Raw genomic sequence first — 22654 nt, 5'->3', positions numbered from 1 at the left:
TTTTATCGCTAAAACGGACTATAATGGTACTCCATGCGGCAATAACTTAATAGATTCCGATAAATTATAATCATCAGTGCTATGAGAACATATGACTGAAAGATGAGTGGACATACTGCGTTTTCGTACTGTAGCTGCAATGGACCTCCAGGGTCTAACAGTCAGAGTTCATGCACTGTGACTTGTAGTATGAGTGTCATAAAATTCGGTTACATCTAACATTAAATGAAGTTAAACTTACAGAGGTTCGTCCGGCGCAGCGGTGGATGGACTGAGGCAAACTCTCGGAGTCCACAGTGACGGACGTGTCGGATGAGGGAGAACAACAGTGGGCGCTAATTGCTTGCACCAGAAGTGGTGATCGGATCATTCGGCATGTCCACCGATTGGCTGGGTGGGAAGCGTGGCTCGGTAACGTCCGCGTCGGGCACGACTTCAAGTTCGTGCTCATCGTCCGAGGGTGCTCTTTCTCCTGGTACCGATCATCCAGAGTGGGAAGTATGGATAATCAACAGTAAGTCCGATACTACTGACTTGGGCACTACTCATGGCAATCGCAGTGACAGTAATATTCGACTCGAGTACTAATGACACATACTACTCATGTGGCTGGTCCGCGAACGGCATGGCGGCCTGACATTGACGTTTAGTTCTGACTCTGTTAAGGCCGCACGGGAGGAATGGTCCACTAACACCACTAGATGAGAGATTCTGCTACCATCAGCGGGCGCCATCCTCGAGACAGAAGTCGCAACTTCCAGCCTGAGGCATGCGGTATCATCTGACATCAAGTACATGATGCCTCCCGAAATGACTGGCGTGAAGCATGTACCCATACCCAATAGTAAGTCCTAGCTCCGGTACAGCATTGGTTCCATTCCTCATTGTACCTACGACTCATATCATGTCGCGAATACAGTGATTGAGCGCCATGTGGCCTCACCTGACTGTCGAGTCTCTCACTTTATAGGCCATCCTATGAGGAAGATGCGTGCACGAGTCAGCTATCCCCACTCTCCCGGTGATCCCGGTATGTCACTGTACTTTATATTGGGAGTATTCGTGCTATGTCTCTTTTTCGCTATTCTACGGAGCCTGCCATGCGGAAAGACTCGACAGGGCCAGCTACCTCCTGGACCGCACCCTCTGCCTCTCTTGGGGAACCTACTTGATGCCCCGGGTATCATCATTCCGCAGTCGCTGGACAAGCTCGCTAGCAAATTTGGTACGCTCCCTCGTTGAAGTTCATATTCGTCCAGTTGCTCACCGATAACTGCCTCATAGGTAACCTGATTCATCTCCGTATTTTGGGAAGACCGACTATACTAGTGGGATCTCACGAAATTGCGTCCGAGCTTCTGGAGAAGCGATCAGCAATACACTCGGACCGACCGAGCTCCGCAATGATGGATTTGTGAGTGTGTATGTCTTCGCTGTTCCGAATACTATGACTTCACGGAGGGCGTAGAGTCGGTGCCTCATGGATACTGCTGAAGTATGGGACGGAGTGGAGACATCAACGCAGGGTGTTCCATGAATCTTACAGCATTGCCGCCGTCTCCCAGTTTCACGAAATTCAAGAACAAGTCACACGGAAACTTCTGAGGCGACTACTCGTGGAACCGAACAATATCTTCAAGTCACTGTGTTTGTAAGCTCACTCTCCAACCTTCTCAATCTAATACGATGTCACCTGACAGACGGTCGGCAGTGCGTCCTGCGCTACGACAGTGCGGGCCGTATACGGGATCACCATGTCCGGAGACGAAGACAAGTACCTCGCGTTCTTTGAGAGAGCAATTGACGCGCTTAGATCGTCTCTCGAACCGGGGCAATACCTCGTGGAGGTCTTTCCGTGGCTCAGTTGTCTTCCTGGCTGGCTTCCGGGGACACGCTTCCTACGCGACGCCGCGGTGTGGAGAGGTGCCATCGAAGACGCACGAAGAGTCCCGTTTGAAGAAGCTTTGGAGAACATCGTAAGGTTTGAATCCCTTCACAATGCTCCAGGACCTCACAGCAAGCTAGCGTCGTGGCGAACATGAATTTTCCATGATATCTGCAACTATCCAATGGTTTCAAACTAAGGGCGCTATATCTTCAGAAGACATGGCGGCGTTGAGAGATGCTGCGGCCATGTCATACCTCGGTGCGAGTCTCGCCATCGAGCTACACAGAGCTGCAACACTTACCTCATCACTGGACAGGTGGGCCCGAGACTGTCTGTGCATTCTCGTCACTGCACGATCGTTGTTTTGACAAATCTGTGTGTTTGAACAGATCGCTTCCCACACCAAGGTGTTCTTTCTCGCGATGACACTCTACCCAGAGGTTCAGCAGAGAGCCCAAGCAGAGCTCGACGCCGTGATAGGACCAGAGCGCCTCCCGAGCATCAGCGATCTACCCTCGTTACCGTACATCGAAGCTATCCTCATGGAGTCCATGCGCTGGAAGCAGATCAACGTCCTCGGCTTCCCGCACCAATCTCTCACGGACGACGAGTACAACGGGTACCACATCCCAGCAGGATCTATGATCATACCCAACGTTTGGTAAGTCTTGTCAACTGAACGCTTCTTTCGCAGTTCTGCAGCATCAGGAGGACGGGCGAAGAATTGATGTACATTGTGATAGGGCGATTGCTCACGACGCCCGGCACTATCCGGATCCGTTCGAGTTCAAGCCGGAGAGATACCTCACCGAAGCGGGTACCCTCAACCCAGACGTGCTAGATCCCCGCAGGTTTATGTTCGGCTATGGACGCAGGTGTGTTGGGCTCGGATCTTACTCTTGAGTCCATACCCGGCCTGCATGCTGATCGGCTCTCCCTTGCTGTAGGATCTGTCCAGGTCGCCACTTCTCCCAGTCGTCGCTCTTCATCACTATCGCCTGCGTTCTGCACACGTTTGAAATCCGTTCGGGAGAGGATGCGCCGAAGACGCCTTCCATATTCTCGTAAGTTGCTATCGGTGATACATTGGCGTCTTTAGTTCACAATTGGACCCTCAGATGTCCAAAGACCTTTGGCTGTGAAGTCAGAGTGAGGTCCGCGGAGGCCAGGGCTCTCATCTGAGGCCCCCAGTGCGATCTCAGCGACAAGAAGGTACACCAGCTGAAGTAACACCGAGGGACAGTTGAATGGGGCCTTGGCGGACTCGGAGAGGTGGTTGGTAGCCTCAAGGCTTGACTTCGGCCTTCTGCCGATCGCGTTTGATGCTTGAAGGACTGAGTAGTCATTGAGAAGTATACTGTAATGATCGAGAATGAGTACATTGATTATTGAGGTATGCAAACTTGGAGGCTGTCTCTCAGCTTGCTCTCTTGACGAACTGGCAAACGCATCTACTACGGTTATCAGATAAGATTAGATGGCCTCTGGTGTGGCCCTGTCCCTGCGAGTATGTCTCGGTCTCTCTACTTAACTTCATCCCACACAATCCACGATGGCCACCCCGACGCAATTTCTCAAGTTCGTCGATGACAATGCTGGAAAGTTTATCAAGAGGCTCGGTGAGGCCGTCGCGATCCCGAGGCGAGTAGCACACGCCTCGCGAATCCTTCGCGCTCCTTGTCGCGTGTGCTCACGTTCAGCAGTGTGAGCGGTGACGGGGTATACAGGCCCGATGTCTTCAGGATGTCGGCATGGCTCGACGGTCAGCTCAAGAGCCTTGGGGTGACGACCAAGCTCGTCGATCTCGGCAAGCACGTTATGGATGGCCAGGAACTGCCCCTGCCGCCCGCGATCCTGGGAAGGATTGGTGATGATCCCAAGAAGAAGACAGTGCTCGTCTACGGCCACTACGATGTACAGCCGGTGAGTCGCTGTGATTGACTGGATTACTGTCCCGGGAATACTAACGGCGCGTACGCCTGTGGGCGCCCGGTCGCGGCTTCTAGGCGCAGAAGAGCGATGGGTGGGACACGGAGCCTTTCACACTCGTCGTGGATGAGAAGACGGGCAAGCTCATTGGGCGTGGGTCGACGGACGACAAGGGTCCTATCCTCGGCTGGCTCAATGTGCTCGAAGCACACAAGACGCTCGGCCTCGAGCTCCCGGTGAACATGCGGTTCTGCTTTGAGGGTATGGAGGAGAACGGCAGTGAGGGACTCGACGACCTGATCAAGGCGGAGACCGCGAAGGGCAAGGAGGGTTGGTTCGATGGTGTTGATTGCGTCTGCATCGTACGTCGTTCGTGTTCTCTCTCCCCCAGGCATCGCCTCGAGCCTTCTCCCTTCATGCAGTCGGACAACTACTGGCTCAACTCCCGGACGCCTTGCCTCACTTACGGCCTGCGCGGTCTCGTCTACTTCAAGCTCACGATCTCCGGTCCTGCGCGCGACCTCCACTCAGGAGTGTTCGGACGTATGGTGCACGAGCCCATGACAGACCTCATCACCATCATGAGCAAACTCGTCACACCCGACGGCACCATTCTTATCCCCGGAGTTGAGGACCTTGTTCCCTCTGCCCAGGATGACGAGATGTGAGTGTTTCTTCCTTGCCCCAAAAGGACGCATCTGACGATTGATGTAGCGCCATCTACGAGAAACTCGATTATTCCGTCAAGGATATCGAGGACGCTGTTGGCGCGCCGATCACGCTTTCACAGGACAAAGTCTCTGTGATTATGGGTCGCATGCGCATGCCATCGCTCTCGCTGCATGGTATTGAGGGCGCGTTCTACGGTCCGGGCGCCAAGACGGTCATCCCCGCGAGCGTATCGGGCAAGTTCTCCATCCGGTAGGCTCATTATCAGTCATACCTCCGTATCTGGGTCTCTTGTTGATATGAATCCGCACCCAGCATCGTACCCCCACAGACTCCTGACGCGATTGAGCCTCTGGTCGTGTCGTACGTCGAGCAGGAGTTCGCCAAGCTCAACACCAAGAACAAGCTCAAGATCGAGAACCTTCATGACGGTCGCCCATGGCTCGCGGATCACAAGCACTGGAACTACGAGGCCGCCATTCGGGCAACTGAGGTGAGCTGCTTAGAGTTTCACTCACAGGTACACTCTGGATGTGGTACTGACCGCGTACTGTCCTGTAGGCGGTGTACAAGCGCGCGCCCGACCTTACCCGCGAGGGCGGTTCCATCCCTGTGACACTTACGTTCGCAGAGTCGCTGGGTGTTAACGTCCTTCTGCTACCCATGGGACGTGGAGACGATGGTGCTCAGTGAGTTGCAGAAGTGGTCGCCGTGCGAACGCTACGCTGATAGACATAACTTCGCAGCTCGACCAACGAGAAGATCGATCGCTCGAACTTCATCGAAGGCGTAAGTGATTCTCGTAGGCTGTCGGTATGATGAGATGCTGACGGGTTGAGCAGAGCAAGCTCCTTGGCACGTACCTCTACGAGGTCGGTGCTATCAAGGCGTGAGCGCATATGCTGGTCGCCAGTTTCGCGAGGTAACAAGAAGAAAGAGAAAGAGACAGATGTCGGATTTCAACTGGTATATCATCGTGTATTATGGAGTGTACTCACTGTAGCGACTTGGACGTCCAATGTAGCCATTGCTCTGCCAGTGCTCGAAGCGCCCCATCTCCCCAGCATCCATGTTACCGCGACGTCAAACATAAAACACAAGCTCGAACAACGACCGACAACCAGTCCGAAGCTCGGAGTAACATCTAGCCTATCGCCACTCGTATCTCCTACGCTCCAGCTGATTGACTTCGCAGCCAATCTCATGACCCAGGGCTGACCCTACTTAACACCGACGGCTATGGTGTCCATGAGAAGACGTGTGTATGTGCTCGCACTTTATCCTCCGTTATAGTGCTCTGATCTCACACTCCAGGGTCTAACAAAGTTTGTTCCCGCCGCCTGGAGCCAAACTCGTGCTCGCAAGTCCCTGCCCGCCTGTAACCGCAGGACTTCAATGTTGCCCCGGGTGATCGTCAACGGACGCCAGAATAGGCAAGCTATAAGGACCGTATTGCATGCATTACGGGTCTCTCTCCCTCTGCTCCAAGAGTACCTTCAAGTCTGTTCCAGTCAAGATGACGTTCGACCTCATGGCTCGCTGGCCGCTGCTGTCAGTCATCGCTCTAGTGGTCATGCTTGTGAAGTACGCCATCAGCAGACGCACTCAACGTCTTTCGAAAGTGAACATGCTGCCTCTACCGCCTGGACCTCCTCCGCTCCCAATCATTGGTAACCTCCTCGATGTTCCCATGAAGGACATGGAAGTAGCATATCACGACCTGAACACGAAGTATGGTATGTCAAAACGGACTCCCATTAATCAGCAGTCTGGTCAATGATCTTCTCGTCGCAGGCGATGTCGTGTACCTCGACGCGTGCGGCCAATCCATCATCGTGCTTGGTACCCACGAAGCGGCTAGTGATCTCCTCGAGAAACGCTCGTCAAACTACTCCGACAGATTGTTCTCCACAATGGCAGAGCTGTACGTGCACTCCTCATTCGTTTACTGATCGTCTATGACTAATCGCGTTGCAGGACTGGCTGGAACTTTCTGATGGGCGCATTTCGCTACGGACCGCAATGGCGTCGAAGGAGGCGATTGCTTCATGAGCATGTCCATCGTAACGCTGTAGCAAGATACCAGAAGAACCAAGAGCATCAGGCACTCCGATACGTCCGCAATGTGCTGGAGACCCCGCATGACTACCTCAACCACGGACGTCAGTGAGTACTCATAGTCCCAGCTCCCTCTCGTCGCGATCACGGACCTGCGTTTCCAGCTTGTTTGGGGCGTTGATCACCCGCATTGCGTACGGCATCGACGTGGACAAGTCCGACGTCGATTACCTCGGCATCGCGGAAGAAGCGATGCACAACTTCTCCATGATGTTCCAACCTGGAAAGCACCTCGTCGAGTCATTCCCTATCCTCCGCTTCCTTCCGAGCTTCTTTCCTGGGGCACAGTTCAAGCGCGACGCTGCGAAGGGATACCCAGTGGTACGTGCGATGCGGGACGTTCCGTGGGCGGCGTCCAAAGAGGCGATGGTGAGTATCGACGTTTCTGCTACTTGACAGAGAGCCCTGATGCAGTCCTGGTGCTCCGCAGTGCCAGGGAAAGCTCCTTCCATCCATGGCAAGCGGAATGCTAAGGCGGATATCACAGCTGGCAGGTGAGGTCGCTGTCGAGGAAGAAGAGTACTCCAAGGACGCGTTGGCTGCAGCGTTTGGAGGTGAGCAACAACCGCAGTGTCCGAGACAGTATCTAATGGGTTCAACCAGGCGGCGCGGATACTGTGAGCGGAGACGTACTGAAGTATTGTTTCGTGAACTGAATTCTCTGGCAGATGCTGTCAACACTCCAGTGCTTCTATCTCGCCATGGCATCGAATCCCGACGTCCAGGAACGCGCACATGCCGAGCTGGATGCAGTCATTGGTTCTCACAGGCTGCCCACACTAGCAGACAAGCCTAACCTTCCGTACCTCTGCGCCATGGTCAAGGAATGTCTCAGATGGCGTCCCGTCCCACCCCTGGGCTTCCTCCACGCATCGGTCGATGAAGACGAATACAGGGGCTACCGCATTCCTGCAGGATCCGCCATCGTCAACATTCCCTGGTACGAATCTTCACTACGTCTTGCATCTTTGCGTGCCTCATAAGCAGCACTGGGAATCATATGCAGGGCGTACGTGCACGATGAGAAAGTATACCCAGATCCCGAGCCCTTCCGCCCCGAGCGATTCTTGAAGGATGGAAAGCTCGACCCAGATGTACAGGATCCTAGTGCGTTCGTGTTCGGCTACGGTCGACGGTATGTTCTTGAATCATGCAATTCAGCTTGGCGCCACATCTAACCCGATGCCAGAGCCTGCCCTGGACGTCACTTCGCTGAGGCGACCATCTTCGTCGTCATCTCTACCGTGCTACAAGCGTTCAAGATTGCACCTCCTCTCGACGAGCATGGGAGGCCTGTTGACCTTCTGGAGACGGTGAAGATGACTGTCGGGGTCATATCGTGAGTATTGACGCTTGATAATTGACCGTATGTTCATCCCGGCACTTCCAGTTATCCGGAACCATTTGAATGCACCATTAAGCCCCGCTCGCCGATGATAGAGGCGCTCATCCGCGCGACTTCCTTGAAGTCTAACGAGGAAGAAGATGAGAACTAGTTTGTGATGCTGTAAGAGTACTTCGTTCAAGTTGACCTTCGTGACTTCCACACACTCACACCGTCACCAGTCGCTTTCGATCGGACTCATCGCTAGCTGTAGAGTACATACTGTGGGTAAGCTACACTTTAACGCCCCCTGGGAATGTGAGGTGCCGAAGATGTACTGATCGGTTTGTTGCCAGAGTTTGGTGTCCAGGAGAATATGTAGCGGCGGTTGAGAATGTCTCACCTGAACAATTTTGCGGTGAATGTTATGACGGGACACGTATGGTGAGACACGAACCGTGGACGAGGCTCGCTTCCCCATAGTAGGTTCCAGCCTTGGCTCCAGCTTATCATCCCGAATAGTGTACCACATTGCTAGTAGAAGCCGAAATGGTGTCAAGCTTGGTGAGGGTTCCTCGGCATCCATACATGCTCGTCGCCTAATCAACCTAGGATTCACCACCAGCTTTTATTTCTGTCTCATTGTAGAACTCAATGTGGCATTCCCGTCGAGTCACCAGGTGATTTATCGCCGCAAGGTTTACTCTCGCGATACTATTGGAACCGACAGACAGAGCTACTCCTCATGCCGGTGGCTTCGATTCCCGTACTATCGGATTACCAAGAGCCGACACCTGCGACTGGGTATAAGAATCTCCCTCTCTCGCCCCGAGTTGACCAATAGTTCCCCTAGACCCACGATGTCTTCCAAATATCCTGTGGTCAACGTTCCAATCCAAGTACTGGTGATCTTTTCCGTTGTCGTCGCCCTTCTTCTCTGGCGGCGCCGAGTCTCGTCCAGTAGATTCAACTTGCCGCTTCCCCCCGGACCACGCCGACTCCCGATCGTCGGCAACTTGCTCGACGTCCCCATGCAGGATCCACCGGTGTACTTTCGCGACATGAATGCGCAATATGGTACGGGGCCTACTGTTATGCTGTCGTCCGTCTTGCTGATGCTGGTGATCAACTTGCTTCCAGGTGAGGTGGTGTATCTCGATGCCTTCGGACAACCTATCATCATCCTCGGTACACACGAGGACGCGGTCGAGCTCCTCGACAAGCGCGCCTCCAAATACTCCAACCGGAAGTTCTCTGCCATGGCCGACCTGTCAGTTGGGACTCCGTGAGCATGTCAGTTGTCAGTCACGCTAACTCCTCTCGCAGGACAGGAATATCCTGGCTTATCTCAGTGGTACCTTACGGGGTCAGATGGCGCGGTATCCGACGCAACATCCACCAGCACATGAACGCCAAGGCCGTAACGCAGTACCGCCCCATTCAGGAACGGGAAGTGAAGGCTTTCCTGGTTCGGCTTATGGACAATCCCAAGGAGTTTAGCGCACACGGACGATTGTAAGCTCTTGTTGTTGCAACCCATGTTATACATGATGACCTGACACCGTCGCACTATGCAGCATGTTGGGTGTGATCGTCATGAGAATCGTATATGGCTTAGAGGTCACGGACAACGACGACAAATACATGAACACGGCCGAAGAAGCAATCGCAGCTTTCAACCTCGCTTTCATTCCTGGCAAGTACCTCGTGGAAACGTTTCCCATCATGCGCTTCATACCGAAGTGGTTTCCGGGCGCGAAGTTCAAACGAGACGCTGCAGGGTGGCGCGATTCCATCCTCCGTATGCGCAATGAGCCATGGGAAGGCGCTTCGCAAATCATAGTCAGTGATACTAGCTCATTCGTTCAGTCCAGTAGCTGAGTATGACCTCATAGAGCGAGGGCCAAGCCGTACGTTCAATGGTTTCGGACCTCAAGGATCGTGTGAATGCAGGTGAAGACGAAGAAATTGCGAAGGATTCCGCTGCATCGGTTTATTTGGGTGAGCTTCAAACGTCCTCCTCTCCATTTCCATGTCTCGCTGAAAGTGACGTCGACTGCCAGGTGCCTCCGACACCGTATGTCGCTCCGCTGTGCGGGTTCACTCCGATTTGTATACTCACTATGACCATGTAGACCTTGTCGACTTTGCAGACCTTCTTCGCGGCGATGGCAAACTACCCCGAAGTCCAGCAGCGCGCCCAAGCCGAGCTCGACGCCGTAGTAGGACCCCACCGCCTTCCAAACGCTGACGATGAGAAGTTCCTCCCATACGTCTCTGCGCTCATCATGGAATGCCTTCGGTGGAGATCCGTAACTCCGCTAGGTTTCGCGCACATGTCTATGGAGGAGGACGAATACAAGGGATATCGCATCCCGAAGGGCTCGGTTGTTGTCTCCAATGTATGGTATGTGCGGACTGTCGAGCTTAGTCTGAAATGCATACTCATGGGACGACCTGCTGTAGGGCCTACTCCCGTGATCCCAGACACTACCCTGACCCCGAGGAGTTCAAGCCCGAACGCTTCCTCAAAGATGGACAACTTGACCCCAGCGTACTCGATCCAAGTATGATCGCGTTCGGATACGGGAGGAGGTGCGGAAGCATAGAGCTTCTCGTGTTTCCTGTGCTGATGCGGAGTGTATGACGCCCATTTCAGGATATGTCCCGGAAAACACTTCGCTCAGACAACGCTTTTTATGCTGCTATCGTCTGTGCTACACACCTTCCGGGTCTCGGCCCCGACAGATGAGAAAGGGAATCCGGTGCCGGTGAACCTGAAGATGACGTTCGGTGTGATCTCGTACGTGCATATTCTTCAACTCTTCGATGCGAAACGATACCTAATCCCCTGGTAGATACGCCGAACCATTCGACTGCAACGTCAAGCCCCGCTCCGCAGCGGCTGAGACACTCATCCGCGCATTGCGTGACGAGCAGGTTATCACAGACATGGGAGTCAAGGCGTAGTAAATGCGGAGAAAGGGAACCCGATAAAGTCAGAGCTGCAGAATGTGTTTCGATATATCTAAATATCCCAATCACGACAGTTCACTATCACTGTGGGCACGATCACCGAAGACTAGAACCGCTGCACTCCTGTGACTCTGGGTTCTTAACCTGCACGAGCTATATACTTGTGAGGAGTTTTCGATTCCCATGCCATCGCGTAGCATTGGTACTCACGAGAGCAAGGTCCCCTCCATCTGCACGTCTTGGCTCCCTAGGAGTACCGGCCGGACCTTCTCAGCTTACAATTCTCAATGTTCCATCACCGGGACAGGGCGCATCGAGGCTTGATGCATGATGACCCGCAGTGCTAGGGAAAACTCCTTCCATCCGTGGCAAGCGAAATGGTGTCAAGCCTGGTGAGGGTTCCCTCGGCATCCATACATGCTCGTCGCCTAATCAACCTAGGATTGACCACCAGCTTTTATCTCTGTCTCATTGTAGAACTCGATGTGGCATTCCCATTGAGTCACAAGGTGATCTTTTGCAGCAAGGTTCACCTTCGCGATACTATTAGAACCGGTAGAAAGAGCTAATCCGCATGCCGGTGTCTTCGATTCCCGTATCATCGGCTTACCAAGGGCTACGGCGACTCTCTGGACTGTGTATAAGAATCCCCTTGTCTCACCCCGAGTTGAGCAATATTCCCCCTGGACCCACGATGCCTCCCGGATATCCTGTGTTTTGGAACGTTTCAATCCAAGTGCTTGTGCTCTTTGCTGTTGTCGTCGCCCTTCTCCTCTGGCGGCGCCGAGTCTCGCCCAGCAAATTCAGCTTGCCGCTTCCCCCTGGACCACGCCGCCTCCCAATCATCGGAAATCTGCTGGACGTCCCCATGCAGGACCCGCCGGAGTGCTTTCGCGACATGAATGCGCAATATGGTATGGGACATGCTCTTGTACTGTCGTTCGTCCGGCTGATGCTTGTGATCAATAACTTCCAGGTGAGGTTGTATACCTTGACGCCTTTGGACAACCTATGATCATCCTGGGTACGCACGAGGCCGCCATCGAACTCCTCGATAAGCGCGCTTCCAAGTACTCCAGCCGGAAGTTCTCTGCCATGGGCGACCTGTCAGTCGATACAGCACGCACCCCCACATTGCGTAGGAATGACGTTAACTCCGCTCACAGGACAGGACTATCCTGGCTTATCTCGGTGGTGCCGTATGGTGGCAGGTGGCGGGGTATCCGACGCAACGTCCACCAGCATATGAACGCCAAGGCCGTCACTCAGTACAGTTCCATTCAGCAACGAGAAGTGAAGGCTTTCCTTGTTCGGCTTCTGGACGACCCGAAGGACTTCAGCGCTCATGGACGATTGTACGTTCATTCTATCGCTTCCCACTGCATATTTCTATCAGTATATGACGGATTTACATCGTTACATTGTGCAGCTTATTCACGGCGGTCATCATGCGCGTGGTCTACGGACTGGACCTCAAGCCTGACGACGATTACATTCACACAGGCGATCGAGCCATTACGGCCTTCAACCTCGCTTTCCTTCCTGGAAGGTACCTCGTGGAGACATTCCCGATCATGCGCTTCATTCCGACGTGGTTCCCTGGCGCGAAGTTCAAACGGGACGCCGCAGGGTGGCGCGATGCGGTCCTTCGTATGCGCAACGAGCCATGGGAAGGCGCTGTGAAAGCTATAGTCAGTATAGCTAGATCTTTCCTTTGGCCCCGTAGCTGAGCATGTTCTCGTAGCGCGAAGGCCGAGGCGTCCATTCGATGGTCTTGGACCTCATGGACCGCGTTAATGCAGGCCAAGACGAAGAGATTGCGAAGGACGCAGCTGCGTCCGTCTATCTAGGTGAGTCGGAGCAATTCCGCGTTCTCTCGTCTCTCGGCTGACATCGACTGCAAGGTGCCTCCGATACAGTGGGTCTCCCTCCTATGCGAACTTGGATGATCCTAACTTACGACTTCGTGTAGACTTTGTCGACCATGCAAACGTTCTTCGCGGCAATGGCCAATTACCCAGAAGTCCAAAAACGCGCGCAAGCCGAGCTCGACACCGTAGTAGGACCCCACCGCCTTCCGACATTCGACGACGAAAAGTTCCTCCCCTACGTCTGCGCACTCATCAAGGAGTGCCTCCGGTGGAAGTCCGTAGTTCCAATAGGCGTCGCACATCTGTCTTTGGAGGAAGATGAGTACCACGGATACCGCATTCCGAAAGACTCGATCGTTGTTTCTAACATATGGTAGGTGCACGTCGAGCTTATCATGAGGTGAACCTTAACGGGCGGTGTCGTAGGGCCTACTCTCGCGATCCCAGGCACTACACGGACCCCGAGGAGTTCAGACCAGAGCGCTTTCTCAAGGACGGACAGCTTGACCAAAGCGTTCTCGACCCTGGTCTGATCGCGTTCGGCTATGGAAGGAGGTGCGTATCCCCCACGCTTTGTGCGTGCGTGCGCCTAGCTCAAATGCCAATGATCCTCTTGTGCAGGATTTGTCCAGGACAGCACTTTGCGAAGAGGACGCTCTTCACGCTGCTGTCGTCCGTACTACACACATTCCGGATATCGGCCCCGACAGACGAGAAGGGGAGCCCTGTGCCCGTGAACATGAAGATGACACTCGGCGTGATCTCGTGCGTGTCTCCCCCAAGGTCCTTGTATATCCAGCTCACTTCCTCACAGATACGCTGAGCCGTTTGACTGCAACATTGAGCCCCGCTCCGCGGTGGCTGAGGCACTCATCCGCACTTTGCGGGACGAGCAGATTATAACAGACATGGGAGTCAAGGCGTAGTAAATGCGGGAAAAGAGAACCCGATAAAGTCAGAGCTGCAGAATATGTTTCGATATGGCGACATGTCATCCAAGTTTCCCAATTACGACGGGTCACTATCACACTATCACTGTAGGCACGATCGCCGAAGACTAGAACCGCTGCACTCTATGACTCTGGGTTCTTAACCTGCCCGAGCGAGGAGTTTTCGATTCCCATGCCATCGCGTAGCATTGGTACTCACGTCAGCAAGGCCCCCTTCACTCCACGTCTTGGCTCGCTAGGACTCCGTAAGTACCGGCCGGACCTGTCACCACCCCTGAGCCGCAAACACTTGACAGATGGATGCCGAAAATGTCTTAAATAGGCGTATCTTCGCATGCACTCAGAGAGTGCTTGCAGGCAACGGGCGTGCCTACATAAGTAGTACTTCAAATATCGACGCGAGAATGGACACTCGCCTGGCCGGTCGATTGCGGCACCTCCACAATGGGGCTCCTGTCCGATAACCTGTCTTCTGCTTGGTATGCTTTTCTCATCTTCTCTGTATGCGCATTCATATCCCTCTGGGCTCGACGATTATCAACGCAGCGCTTAGTACGTCTCCCGCTCCCTCCGGGGCCGTCTGGCTTACCACTCATCGGGAATGTCCTCGATATACCTCTCGATAACATGGAGTTGTACCTCCGTGATCTGAATGCTAAGCATGGTATGTATTTCGTCGCGCTTCTGATCAGGAGTCTCAAGAAACTCACTCGAGCCCGTCCCTAGGAGAGATCGTTTCACTGAATACTTTCGGGACGCGGATGATTGTGCTCGGCACCCACGAAGCGGCGGTAGAGCTTTTGGAGAAGCGATCTTCTATCTATTCGGACAGAAACATGACGCCAACTGCGGAATTGTGAGTTTGCTCTCAAGCTAATTGAAAGACCAAGGGATCCTGACGCGTCGCGCTCGTAGGGCCGGTTTCGATTGGCTCATAGCTATGATGCGCTATGGCCCTCGCTGGCGGAAGATCAGGGCGGTGTTCCACAAATGCATGAACCCGAACATGATCGTGCAGTACCGATATCTCCTCCGTCTCGTCGAAAATCCTGCCAAATTCTATCAGCATGGTAGACAGTGAGTATACAATGAATTGGACTCGCAGACGGTGTGATAGCAGGCAATTGCTGATACGTGCGTATCAGCTTGATAGGGGCTATTATAATCCGCGTAGCATACGGAATAAAGGTCGTCGGTGAGAATGACAAGTACATCAAGATCGCCGAGGATGCCATGGACGCATTCAATATTGTCTTCCAGCCTGGGCGGTACCTCGTGCAGACATTTCCGAGCCTGCGTCATATTCCCCCTTGGTTCCCAGGAGCGAAGTTCGGACGCGAGTTCGCTGATTGGTTCCCGATTGTTCAGAAGATTCATGAGGTGCCGTGGGAGACGGCCATCGCTGAGAGGGTACGTGGACCTCTCTTCCTTTCGTAGCATCTACTACAACTTCGTCATGTAGCTCAAGGGGAATACCCCTGCCTCTATCGTCAGTACACTGATGGATCGCGCCGAAGGGCCGGAGGACGAGCAAGCTGCGAAGGGTGCGGCCGCAAACGCTTACATAGGTGGGTGCGTCTCCATCCTCATCCTCTGAAAATGCTAACTCAATGCTGCTTGGTGAACACCCCTAGCTGGTGCGGATACGGTGAACATTACCGACGTTCTGGGGAAGTGACCATCTACTGAAATATCGCGCTTCAGACACTCTCAACCCTTCAAACCTTCTTCGCAGCCATGGCCTCCAACCCTCTCATACAGAAGTGTGCTCAAAATGCGTTGGACACAATAGTGGGGCCGGACCGCCTACCGACGATGGAAGACAAACCAGACCTCCCTTACATCACCGCTATCGTGAAAGAGTGTCTGCGGTGGAGGTCGGTGGTGCCGCTCTCGGTACCTCACATGGCCATCCAGGAAGATGAGTACAAGGGCTATCGCATCCCTGTAGGCTCTCTTGTAATCTCCAACACATGGTGCGTCCCGCTTCAGTGGTGATGGACTTTACTAGCCTGTCTGGTGTCGCTGATCATCGAGCAGGGCATACTCTCGTGATACGAAGTACTATCCGGAGCCGGAGACATTCAAGCCCGAGAGATTCTTGCTCGACTCTGGAGAACTGAATCCGGATGTGCTGGATCCCGCAGAAATGGCCTTCGGATACGGAAGGAGGTCAATATACAATCCTATGTCAAAATGTCTGTTTACCTGACTATCTGCAGGATCTGTCCCGGACGATTCTTCGCCGAGGCATCCCTCTTCACTGTCATCTCATCAATTCTGCACACTTTCGACATTTCCGCACCTCTGGACAAGGAAGGCAAGCCGATGAAACTCAACGTGAATATGACGAATGGAGTGGTCTCGTACGTGTGTCTTGGATCATCAGGCGGTATTCCACTTACCTTCGCCCTGCAGCTACCCCGAACCATTCGAGTGCATTATACGCCCGCGGTCTGCCAGCGCGGAGGCCTTGGTTCGTGCGAGTGCCTCAGGCTGACGACGCGTACCAGATTGTACCAACGTATATTCAGTGCGATGAATGCAATGCAAGTATGCTACGAATCATGAAGTAAGATGGATGATGATGCCATATGGTACCGATGCCGAACCGTATACTCTGACTGAGTGCACGCTTACGCCTTGAGGCCAGCGTAAATGAGAGCCTGGTGCTGTGGCGACCTCGGCTTGATGCTGCACGGGAAGTCCTTCGGATATCTGTAGTGTGTAAAGACAGATCAGCCACAGAGCAACATTGACAAGGGATCGCAACGCCAACTTACGAGATAACCCCGTACGTCATCTCGGCCTTGGGGGTGATGATGTTCCCGTGCTCATCCACGGCCTGGTCGATGGTGAGCGTGTGGAGGATCGACGAGATCATGATGAACAGCGAAGCCTCTGCGAAGTGGCGCCCCGGGCAGATCCTATGATTAGCAGCAGCGTCAGAACATTCGATACCGCGACCTTGACAGCAAGCTCGGAATCGGGCACACGGCGGACTGTGCCTTCCCTGGAGGAAGCAAGTACATACCTGCGCCCATAACCAAACACGAACGTGTTGGGATCCTGAACTGCCGGGTTAATTTTGCCGTCCTTGATGAAGCGCTCGGGGTTGAACGTCTCGGGGTCGGGGTAGACACGGGGATCCCGCGAGAATGCCCTATGGAGTAGTCAGCATGGACAGGAAAGAAGCATCGGAGAGGCTCCGACCCACCAGAGGTTTGCAATCACAGCAGAGCCGGCGGGGATGTAGTACCCCTTGTACTCGTCATCGGCCAGTGAACGATGAGGTACACCGAGAGGAACGACCGATTGCCAACGCATCGACTCCTTCGCGATAGCAGTAATGTAGGGAAGGGAGTCGCGGTCCTCCCATGAAGGAAGGCGGTTGGGACCGACAACGGCATCAAGCTCGGCACGGGCCTTCTTCTGGACCTCGGGGTAGCAAGCCATGGCCATGAAGAACGTCTGCACGGTCGAGATGGTCTGCACACAGACGATCAGCGAAGAGGTGCGGCAAAGGCTGAGAAAGACCTCACAGTATCGGCGCCAGCTGTTCTCGACGAAGCTCGTGAGTGAATTGCCAACTGAATGGCGTATCATTCGGGACGCACCAGCATAGGCGAGCGCGGATACATCGCGCGCGAGGATGCGCTCCTCGGCCATGTCCGCGTCTTTTCTGTGCATTGCGTTCTCCATCATTATAGTAGCAATTGACGGCTCGGCGGTTCCCTTGTTCTGTGGCGTTCCAGACAATTCAGTTCCAATCAGCACCAGGTACAATTCATTAAGGCTTACCATAGACTCCATGGTCTTCTCGAAGGGTGCATCACGCATGTTGTGCGCGATCTTCTGCCATGCAGCCGCTGTGCGCTTGAAACCGCCGCCGGGGAACCAGCTCGGGATGCGCATGAGCGAGGGGAACGTCTCCACCAAGAACGCACCAGGCACGAAAGCCAAGTTGAATGTCGCGACACCCTCCTCAACGGCAATAACGTATGGATCGTTCTCTTCTGCGACCTCGACACCATACGAGATGCGCATGATTGTGGACGCGAATGACCTATGCGTGCGAACAGTGAGTCGGCTAATCAATCGCTCCGCGACTGCGAGGATAAAGCGTGAGACGTACTGCCGCACTTGGTGCAAGAACGTATCCGGCTTCTCCATGAGTTTCACAAGGAACTTGAGCGCCTCGCGCTGCTGGAGTGGCTGGTACTGCGACACGGCATTGGGGTGGAAGAATTGGTGCAGCTCCTTTCTCCGGCGACGCCACGGCAGACCGTAAGGCATGAGCACGAAGGTCCATTCCCATCCCGAGCTGCGGCATATCATGAGTAAGAGAGAGCTTATATGGCAGGGAAGTCGGCGGGGACAGGACTTACATGAGACGCATGATCGATGGCATTCTGTCTGAATAGTTGGCTGAACGCTTGTCGAGCAGCTCTGAAGCCACCTCGTGCGAGCCCAGGATGATCATGGGTTGGCCCAGCGCATCGAGATAAACAATTTCACCTATACCACGGTAACCGTGTGGACAGCGAATGAGAGGAAAAGAAGAGGCCACAGTATGAGGTGAACGCACCATATTTATCCGTCATCTCGCGAAAACGCTGTCCCATCTTCTCGGTCGGGACGTCAGCCGCATTACCAATTATTGGAAGCGGCTTGGGACCAGGAGGGAGAGGGAGATTCTTCGGGTTTGCGAAGCGAGGACCAGAGTTGTACTTCACATAGATGCCAACGAAAAGTAAGGAGAGGACGAGCAGTGCCCAGGGCTGACTGATCAGAGAGGATGAGATGTCGAGAGGACCCGCCATCTTGGTGGGAGTAGCAGAGAGGCACAGAGCCGGGAGAACTAGTTACAAGACGTTGAGCCGGGGAGGGGGCGAACGAGGGACGACTACACAAAGGCCCCTCAGATTCGCGATAGGGACGGCCATTGTTCAGACCTGCCTGGGTATATATGCCTCCGTCGTGTCCCTTCTCGTTTGTCTTAGATCCTGTCTGGCTTACCGGATCTCGCTTCCAGAAGGCCGCGGAGACTGTGCGTGTCCTACGTGTATCAATTCTCATTCTATGAGTGATGCTGATGGGTCCTCGCTTCGCTCGAATTGGCCGTGTTCCGCAGCCGCCAGCGAGACTCGAGAGCCTAAGGGCCCCGAAATCAGAGAAGTTGGTCCTATGAACAGGAGTGCTGTGTGTCAGCGAATTGAATTGAGGTCTACGGAATAGGAAAAGCTATGTCTACTCACCTGGCCGACTGCTCCATTCGGACTGGCTTCTGCATGGCTTCTGCATGTTCCTTAGTTCCTTCAAGTGCAAATTTGACCAGGCACAAACCTAACGCTTACAGTCTGGCTTGACACATAGGCGTAATCCTTTTCCAAGCCTTTTCCACCGCAAACCGCGCCCATGCTTCTGACGCTATCGAAGAGAAGATTGCGAGTGATGAAAGGGCGTCAGCTAGGGATCGGCGAATCCAGGGCGAGCCCAGGCGTAAAGAAAGCATCCTTGCGGTAACGTCGCTCGGCGTTGCGGGGCGGCTATCAGATTAGTTGAATTTGTTCCCAATGGTTGCCACGGCTGTTCGTACGCCCACAAAGCTGACTGGCTCCCAGCCCTGTCATTGGACTACGCCATCGATCCTCCTGAATAGACTGCAGGAGGTTAGCGTCTGCCTCGAACGCCGTTCGCAAATCCAGAGGTCATGCTGGCGAGGAGTTTGTTGTGAAGCAGGGGACTCCGGGGATTGCGGGCTTGGAGTACAGTAGCGTGCTCGCGCTTTTGGGTTTAGGGGGCACGCGGGGCCAAGCGAGATGATATCGAACGACCCCACGGCGTCCGCGGAGATAGTCAGACCGAATGAGCGCACGCTCATTTCCAAGTTCGACAGCCGCGAACGTGTTGTATCCCAGCACGGGACATTGCACCGGTACCGAAGACTTGCAGGAAAACATGTTGCACGCATTGCGTTGAGAAACCGATCCTCAGTTGGCTATGCTGGTCACAATCTCTGTCGCTCTGTCTTGTTTATATGCCGCGAGGCCCTCAGCGTTTGAGGTGTCCAGTTGCGAGGCGCACATGTGGATTGAATGAAGGCTTGCACGGTCTGGCTGGCAGCGGCGCTCGGGAGAAGGGCTAAGGAAGACCCGTTGAGGAGACAAAGGCATCATAGAATTCTCTGCACGAGACACGGTGAGGCGCGCGATACGACACGGAGCCGGGTGAACCTGCTTCCCGAAGCCGCCATTCATACGCTGGTCATAGAACACGAGAAGACAGGAAGTGCGTGATAGGATCGTCATCCTTGGTATGTTGCGACACGTCAGAGTTGCCGAGTCCGCGCCGTGCCTCCAAGGCGAAGCTCAGGATTCGACCGCAGTCGCCCTGATGAGGGCCTCGGCGGCGGACGACCGGGGTTTGATGACGCATTCGAACGGCTCTGGATACCTGTCCGCAGCCAAGATGTCAGCATCTCGAGAACACGGGGATAGGGAGTCCATGAGACAACTCACGAGAGCAGCCCCTGCGTCATCTTTCCTGACAGCGGGATTGTCCTCCCATTCTCGTCCACGGGCGCAGTGATAGACAGCGTATGCAGAATAGTGGACACAACCATGAAGAGCGAGGACTTGGCGAAGTACCGTCCGGGGCATATCCGGCGCCCATACCCGAATGCTGTAGTCTCCGAGTCACGAACGTCGGGGTTGAGACGACCATCCTTAAGCCAGCGCTCCGGCTTGAACGTCTCTGGGTCGGGATATACCTCCGGATCGCGTGAGTATGCCCTATGGGGAACGACTTGTCAGCATACTCATGGGGGTCTATTCAGTACCGCCTACGTGTCAGAGGTAAAGTGGTACGTATGGGTCTCCGCGTCCTCAGGCATGTCGAGATGGGAGGCTCCAACCTGCGACCCTCCGATACGCAACAGCAGCGAGTATACTAAGTAACCACGCACCAGATATTCGCGATCACAATTGACCCCTTCGGAATCAAGTACCCCCGATACTCGTCGTCCTCCATCGAGCGGTGTGGCACGCCTGTGGGCACGACCGACCGCCAGCGCAGGAGCTCCTTCACGACCGCGTTGATGTACGGCAGCGCGTCCTGGTCGGAGAATTCTGGGAGGCGGCCCGGGCCGACGACGCTCTCGAGCTCGGCTTGGGCTTTCTTTTGCACGTCCGGATAGGATGCCATGGCGAGGAAGAATGTTTGGACGGTCGAAAGGGTCTGCATGCGAACTAAAGGTCAACGAGGTTGCCGTAAACGGAAAGATGCAAGACTGACTGTATCAGCGCCGCCTGCAGACACATTGCGTCAGAGCGGTTATACAAGAAGGGAAGAAGCAGAGACGGGTGACGTACCCGAGTAAGCAACGGCAGTGGCATTCCTCGCCACCTCCTCTTCCTCGGCCTGCTGTTCCGCACTCAAACCCCCACTGACTATGTTTTCCATCAGCCCACTTGCCATGCTCGGGGGTACAGTCCCGATTCCGTCCTTCATCGCATCCATCGCCCGCTTCCACGGCAGCTCGACAAGCCTGTACACTATCTTGGTCCACTCCCGCCCGTTGCGCTTGAACTGCGCACCAGGCATCCACGCGGGCACGAAGCGCAGAATCGGGATCGTCTCGACCAAGAACTTGCCCGGAACGAAGACGGAAGAGAATATCGCCAGCGTGTCTTCGGCAATCTGGATGTAGTCTGTGGGCTCCTCGTCGACTGCGATTCCGTAGGAGATGCGCATGATCGAGGAGCCGAAGTAGCTACGTGCGGCGGGCACACATTGTGGCAATCAACAGTCAATATCGAAGATGGATTTGCAGAAAAAAAAAGGAAGACGCACTGCCGGATGTGGTGGAGAAAGCCCTCGGGCTTGTCGAGCAGTTGCCGCACGAATCGGTGAGTTTCGAGGCGCTGGGAAGGCGCGTATTCAAGGACGGCATTGGCATTGAAGAACTGATGCATCGCACGCCTGTGGCGGCGCCACCGTGTTCCGTACCCCTGGAGAGTGAGAGCCCACGAAAAGCCCGCTCTGAAGGGAGGTCAGGGAAAGGAAGGGGAGAGGGAAGAGGGAAGAGGATGAATGCCGCTCACATCTCGACCATGGGTGACGCAGACCTGTCCGAATAATTCGCGGACCGCTTCTCGAGCAGGTCGGTAGCGACTTGGTGCGACCCAAGGACAATCATAGGCTGGCCAAGTACATCGAGGTAGACGACATCGCCTGCATCAATGGTAAGTCGATTGAGAACATCTCGAACACTGAGAACGTGCCGTATTTCGCGTTCAAGGCGCGGAAGGCGGCGGGCATGTCCTTGGTAGGCACGTCCAGTACATTGCCGAGGATGGGTAGCCTGCGCGGACCGGGAGGGAGGGGTAGTCTCAAGGCCCGTCGGGACCGCTTGATAATGAGGAAGACGACAGTAAGAAGGAGAGTAATTAGCCACACCGAAGACATGTTGGCAGCAGAGGATGAGTGAACCATGCTCGCCTAGAATGCGGGCTTTTTATACAGGGCTGCCGACGTCCCAATAATCAATATTCAATCCCAGAGCCCCTTCATCCGGACACCCTGAGATGACACTGACCACCTAGGGCGTCCGTGTAGGGTAGGTGGGACTCCGAAATACTAAGGCCGCGTCCGCGAGGATGTCCGCTTACGCTCCACACCGGAGCGCCCGTGCGCCTGCGGCTCCGATTTACTTCATGCATGCATTGACTGGGTTCAGATTGTGTTAATAGTATAATATTGGGTACACTCATCTAACCCTCCAGGAAAACCTGTGTGAGGCCCGCCCGGAGGTACTAGGCCACCGGGGGCGACACTGACAGGGCCATGCGAGGAATGAGAGATGCGTGGAAGGAAGCCAAAGAGAGTGATTATTGAAAATGTCAAGTCACAGGGGGACATCGCAGTG

General features: G+C 54.4%; 8 protein-coding genes across 8 annotated transcripts; 6 read left to right on the top strand and 2 right to left on the bottom strand.

Moving 5' to 3' along the window:
• Nucleotides 1-672: 672 nt before the first annotated feature.
• L226DRAFT_540018 (cytochrome P450) lies at nt 673-3266 on the top strand. Its single transcript, XM_067681791.1, has 11 exons — nt 673-844; nt 920-1225; nt 1285-1414; nt 1469-1651; nt 1712-1976; nt 2026-2146; nt 2205-2218; nt 2278-2549; nt 2632-2763; nt 2836-2952; nt 3007-3266. The coding sequence occupies exons 1-11, from the start codon at nt 796-798 to the stop codon at nt 3068-3070; spliced, it is 1653 nt and encodes a 550-aa protein (XP_067529741.1). The 5' UTR covers nt 673-795; the 3' UTR covers nt 3071-3266.
• Nucleotides 3267-3440: 174 nt separating this feature from the next.
• L226DRAFT_555264 (CNDP dipeptidase) lies at nt 3441-5601 on the top strand (the record flags this gene model as incomplete). The annotated part of the gene is made up of 9 exons (XM_067683050.1): nt 3441-3529; nt 3592-3811; nt 3895-4179; nt 4240-4481; nt 4532-4738; nt 4802-4979; nt 5048-5175; nt 5233-5275; nt 5329-5601. 9 exons carry the CDS (start codon nt 3441-3443, stop codon nt 5377-5379), a joined length of 1443 nt encoding a protein of 480 aa, XP_067529740.1. The 3' UTR covers nt 5380-5601.
• Nucleotides 5602-6367: 766 nt separating this feature from the next.
• On the top strand, nt 6368-8365 carry L226DRAFT_494599 (cytochrome P450). The gene is made up of 11 exons (XM_067677488.1): nt 6368-6410; nt 6464-6652; nt 6709-6973; nt 7035-7158; nt 7208-7221; nt 7273-7544; nt 7611-7739; nt 7794-7943; nt 7995-8111; nt 8171-8216; nt 8285-8365. The coding sequence occupies exons 1-9, from the start codon at nt 6400-6402 to the stop codon at nt 8098-8100; spliced, it is 1260 nt and encodes a 419-aa protein (XP_067529739.1). The 5' UTR covers nt 6368-6399; the 3' UTR covers nt 8101-8111; nt 8171-8216; nt 8285-8365.
• Nucleotides 8366-8788: 423 nt separating this feature from the next.
• L226DRAFT_575796 (cytochrome P450) lies at nt 8789-10898 on the top strand (the record flags this gene model as incomplete). Its single annotated transcript, XM_067685250.1, has 10 exons — nt 8789-9005; nt 9069-9198; nt 9255-9443; nt 9506-9770; nt 9824-9929; nt 9992-10005; nt 10064-10335; nt 10395-10523; nt 10588-10731; nt 10787-10898. 10 exons carry the CDS (start codon nt 8789-8791, stop codon nt 10896-10898), a joined length of 1578 nt encoding a protein of 525 aa, XP_067529738.1.
• Nucleotides 10899-11507: 609 nt separating this feature from the next.
• L226DRAFT_617002 (cytochrome P450) lies at nt 11508-13882 on the top strand. The gene is made up of 10 exons (XM_067686975.1): nt 11508-11818; nt 11881-12010; nt 12071-12259; nt 12334-12595; nt 12649-12754; nt 12809-12822; nt 12877-13148; nt 13202-13330; nt 13397-13540; nt 13590-13882. The coding sequence occupies exons 1-10, from the start codon at nt 11599-11601 to the stop codon at nt 13699-13701; spliced, it is 1578 nt and encodes a 525-aa protein (XP_067529737.1). The 5' UTR covers nt 11508-11598; the 3' UTR covers nt 13702-13882.
• A 446-nt stretch (nt 13883-14328) lies between these two features.
• On the top strand, nt 14329-16443 carry L226DRAFT_303897 (cytochrome P450). The gene is made up of 9 exons (XM_067673723.1): nt 14329-14581; nt 14641-14802; nt 14871-15135; nt 15188-15293; nt 15360-15373; nt 15430-15701; nt 15766-15897; nt 15948-16091; nt 16144-16443. Exons 1-9 carry the CDS (start codon nt 14487-14489, stop codon nt 16223-16225), a joined length of 1272 nt encoding a protein of 423 aa, XP_067529736.1. The 5' UTR covers nt 14329-14486; the 3' UTR covers nt 16226-16443.
• Nucleotides 16362-18548, bottom strand: L226DRAFT_575793 (CyP450 monooxygenase; the record flags this gene model as incomplete). The annotated part of the gene is made up of 10 exons (XM_067685249.1): nt 16362-16443; nt 16509-16652; nt 16760-16888; nt 16943-17214; nt 17268-17281; nt 17343-17466; nt 17527-17791; nt 17861-18049; nt 18114-18243; nt 18314-18548. The coding sequence occupies 10 exons, from the start codon at nt 18546-18548 to the stop codon at nt 16362-16364; spliced, it is 1584 nt and encodes a 527-aa protein (XP_067529735.1).
• A 1344-nt stretch (nt 18549-19892) lies between these two features.
• L226DRAFT_303963 (cytochrome P450) lies at nt 19893-22383 on the bottom strand. Its single transcript, XM_067673724.1, has 9 exons — nt 22228-22383; nt 22011-22137; nt 21831-21960; nt 21580-21768; nt 21099-21499; nt 21022-21035; nt 20693-20964; nt 20247-20519; nt 19893-20181 (listed from the first exon to the last, which is right to left on the bottom strand). Exons 2-9 carry the CDS (start codon nt 22045-22047, stop codon nt 20097-20099), a joined length of 1401 nt encoding a protein of 466 aa, XP_067529734.1. The 5' UTR covers nt 22048-22137; nt 22228-22383; the 3' UTR covers nt 19893-20096.
• Nucleotides 22384-22654: the final 271 nt, after the last annotated feature.

The sequence above is a fragment of the Lentinus tigrinus genome (genome assembly GCF_003813185.1).
Source record: "Lentinus tigrinus ALCF2SS1-7 unplaced genomic scaffold L226scaffold_50, whole genome shotgun sequence".
Lineage (NCBI taxonomy): Eukaryota > Fungi > Basidiomycota > Agaricomycetes > Polyporales > Polyporaceae > Lentinus > Lentinus tigrinus.
This window is presented reverse-complemented; position numbering and strand designations above follow the sequence as displayed.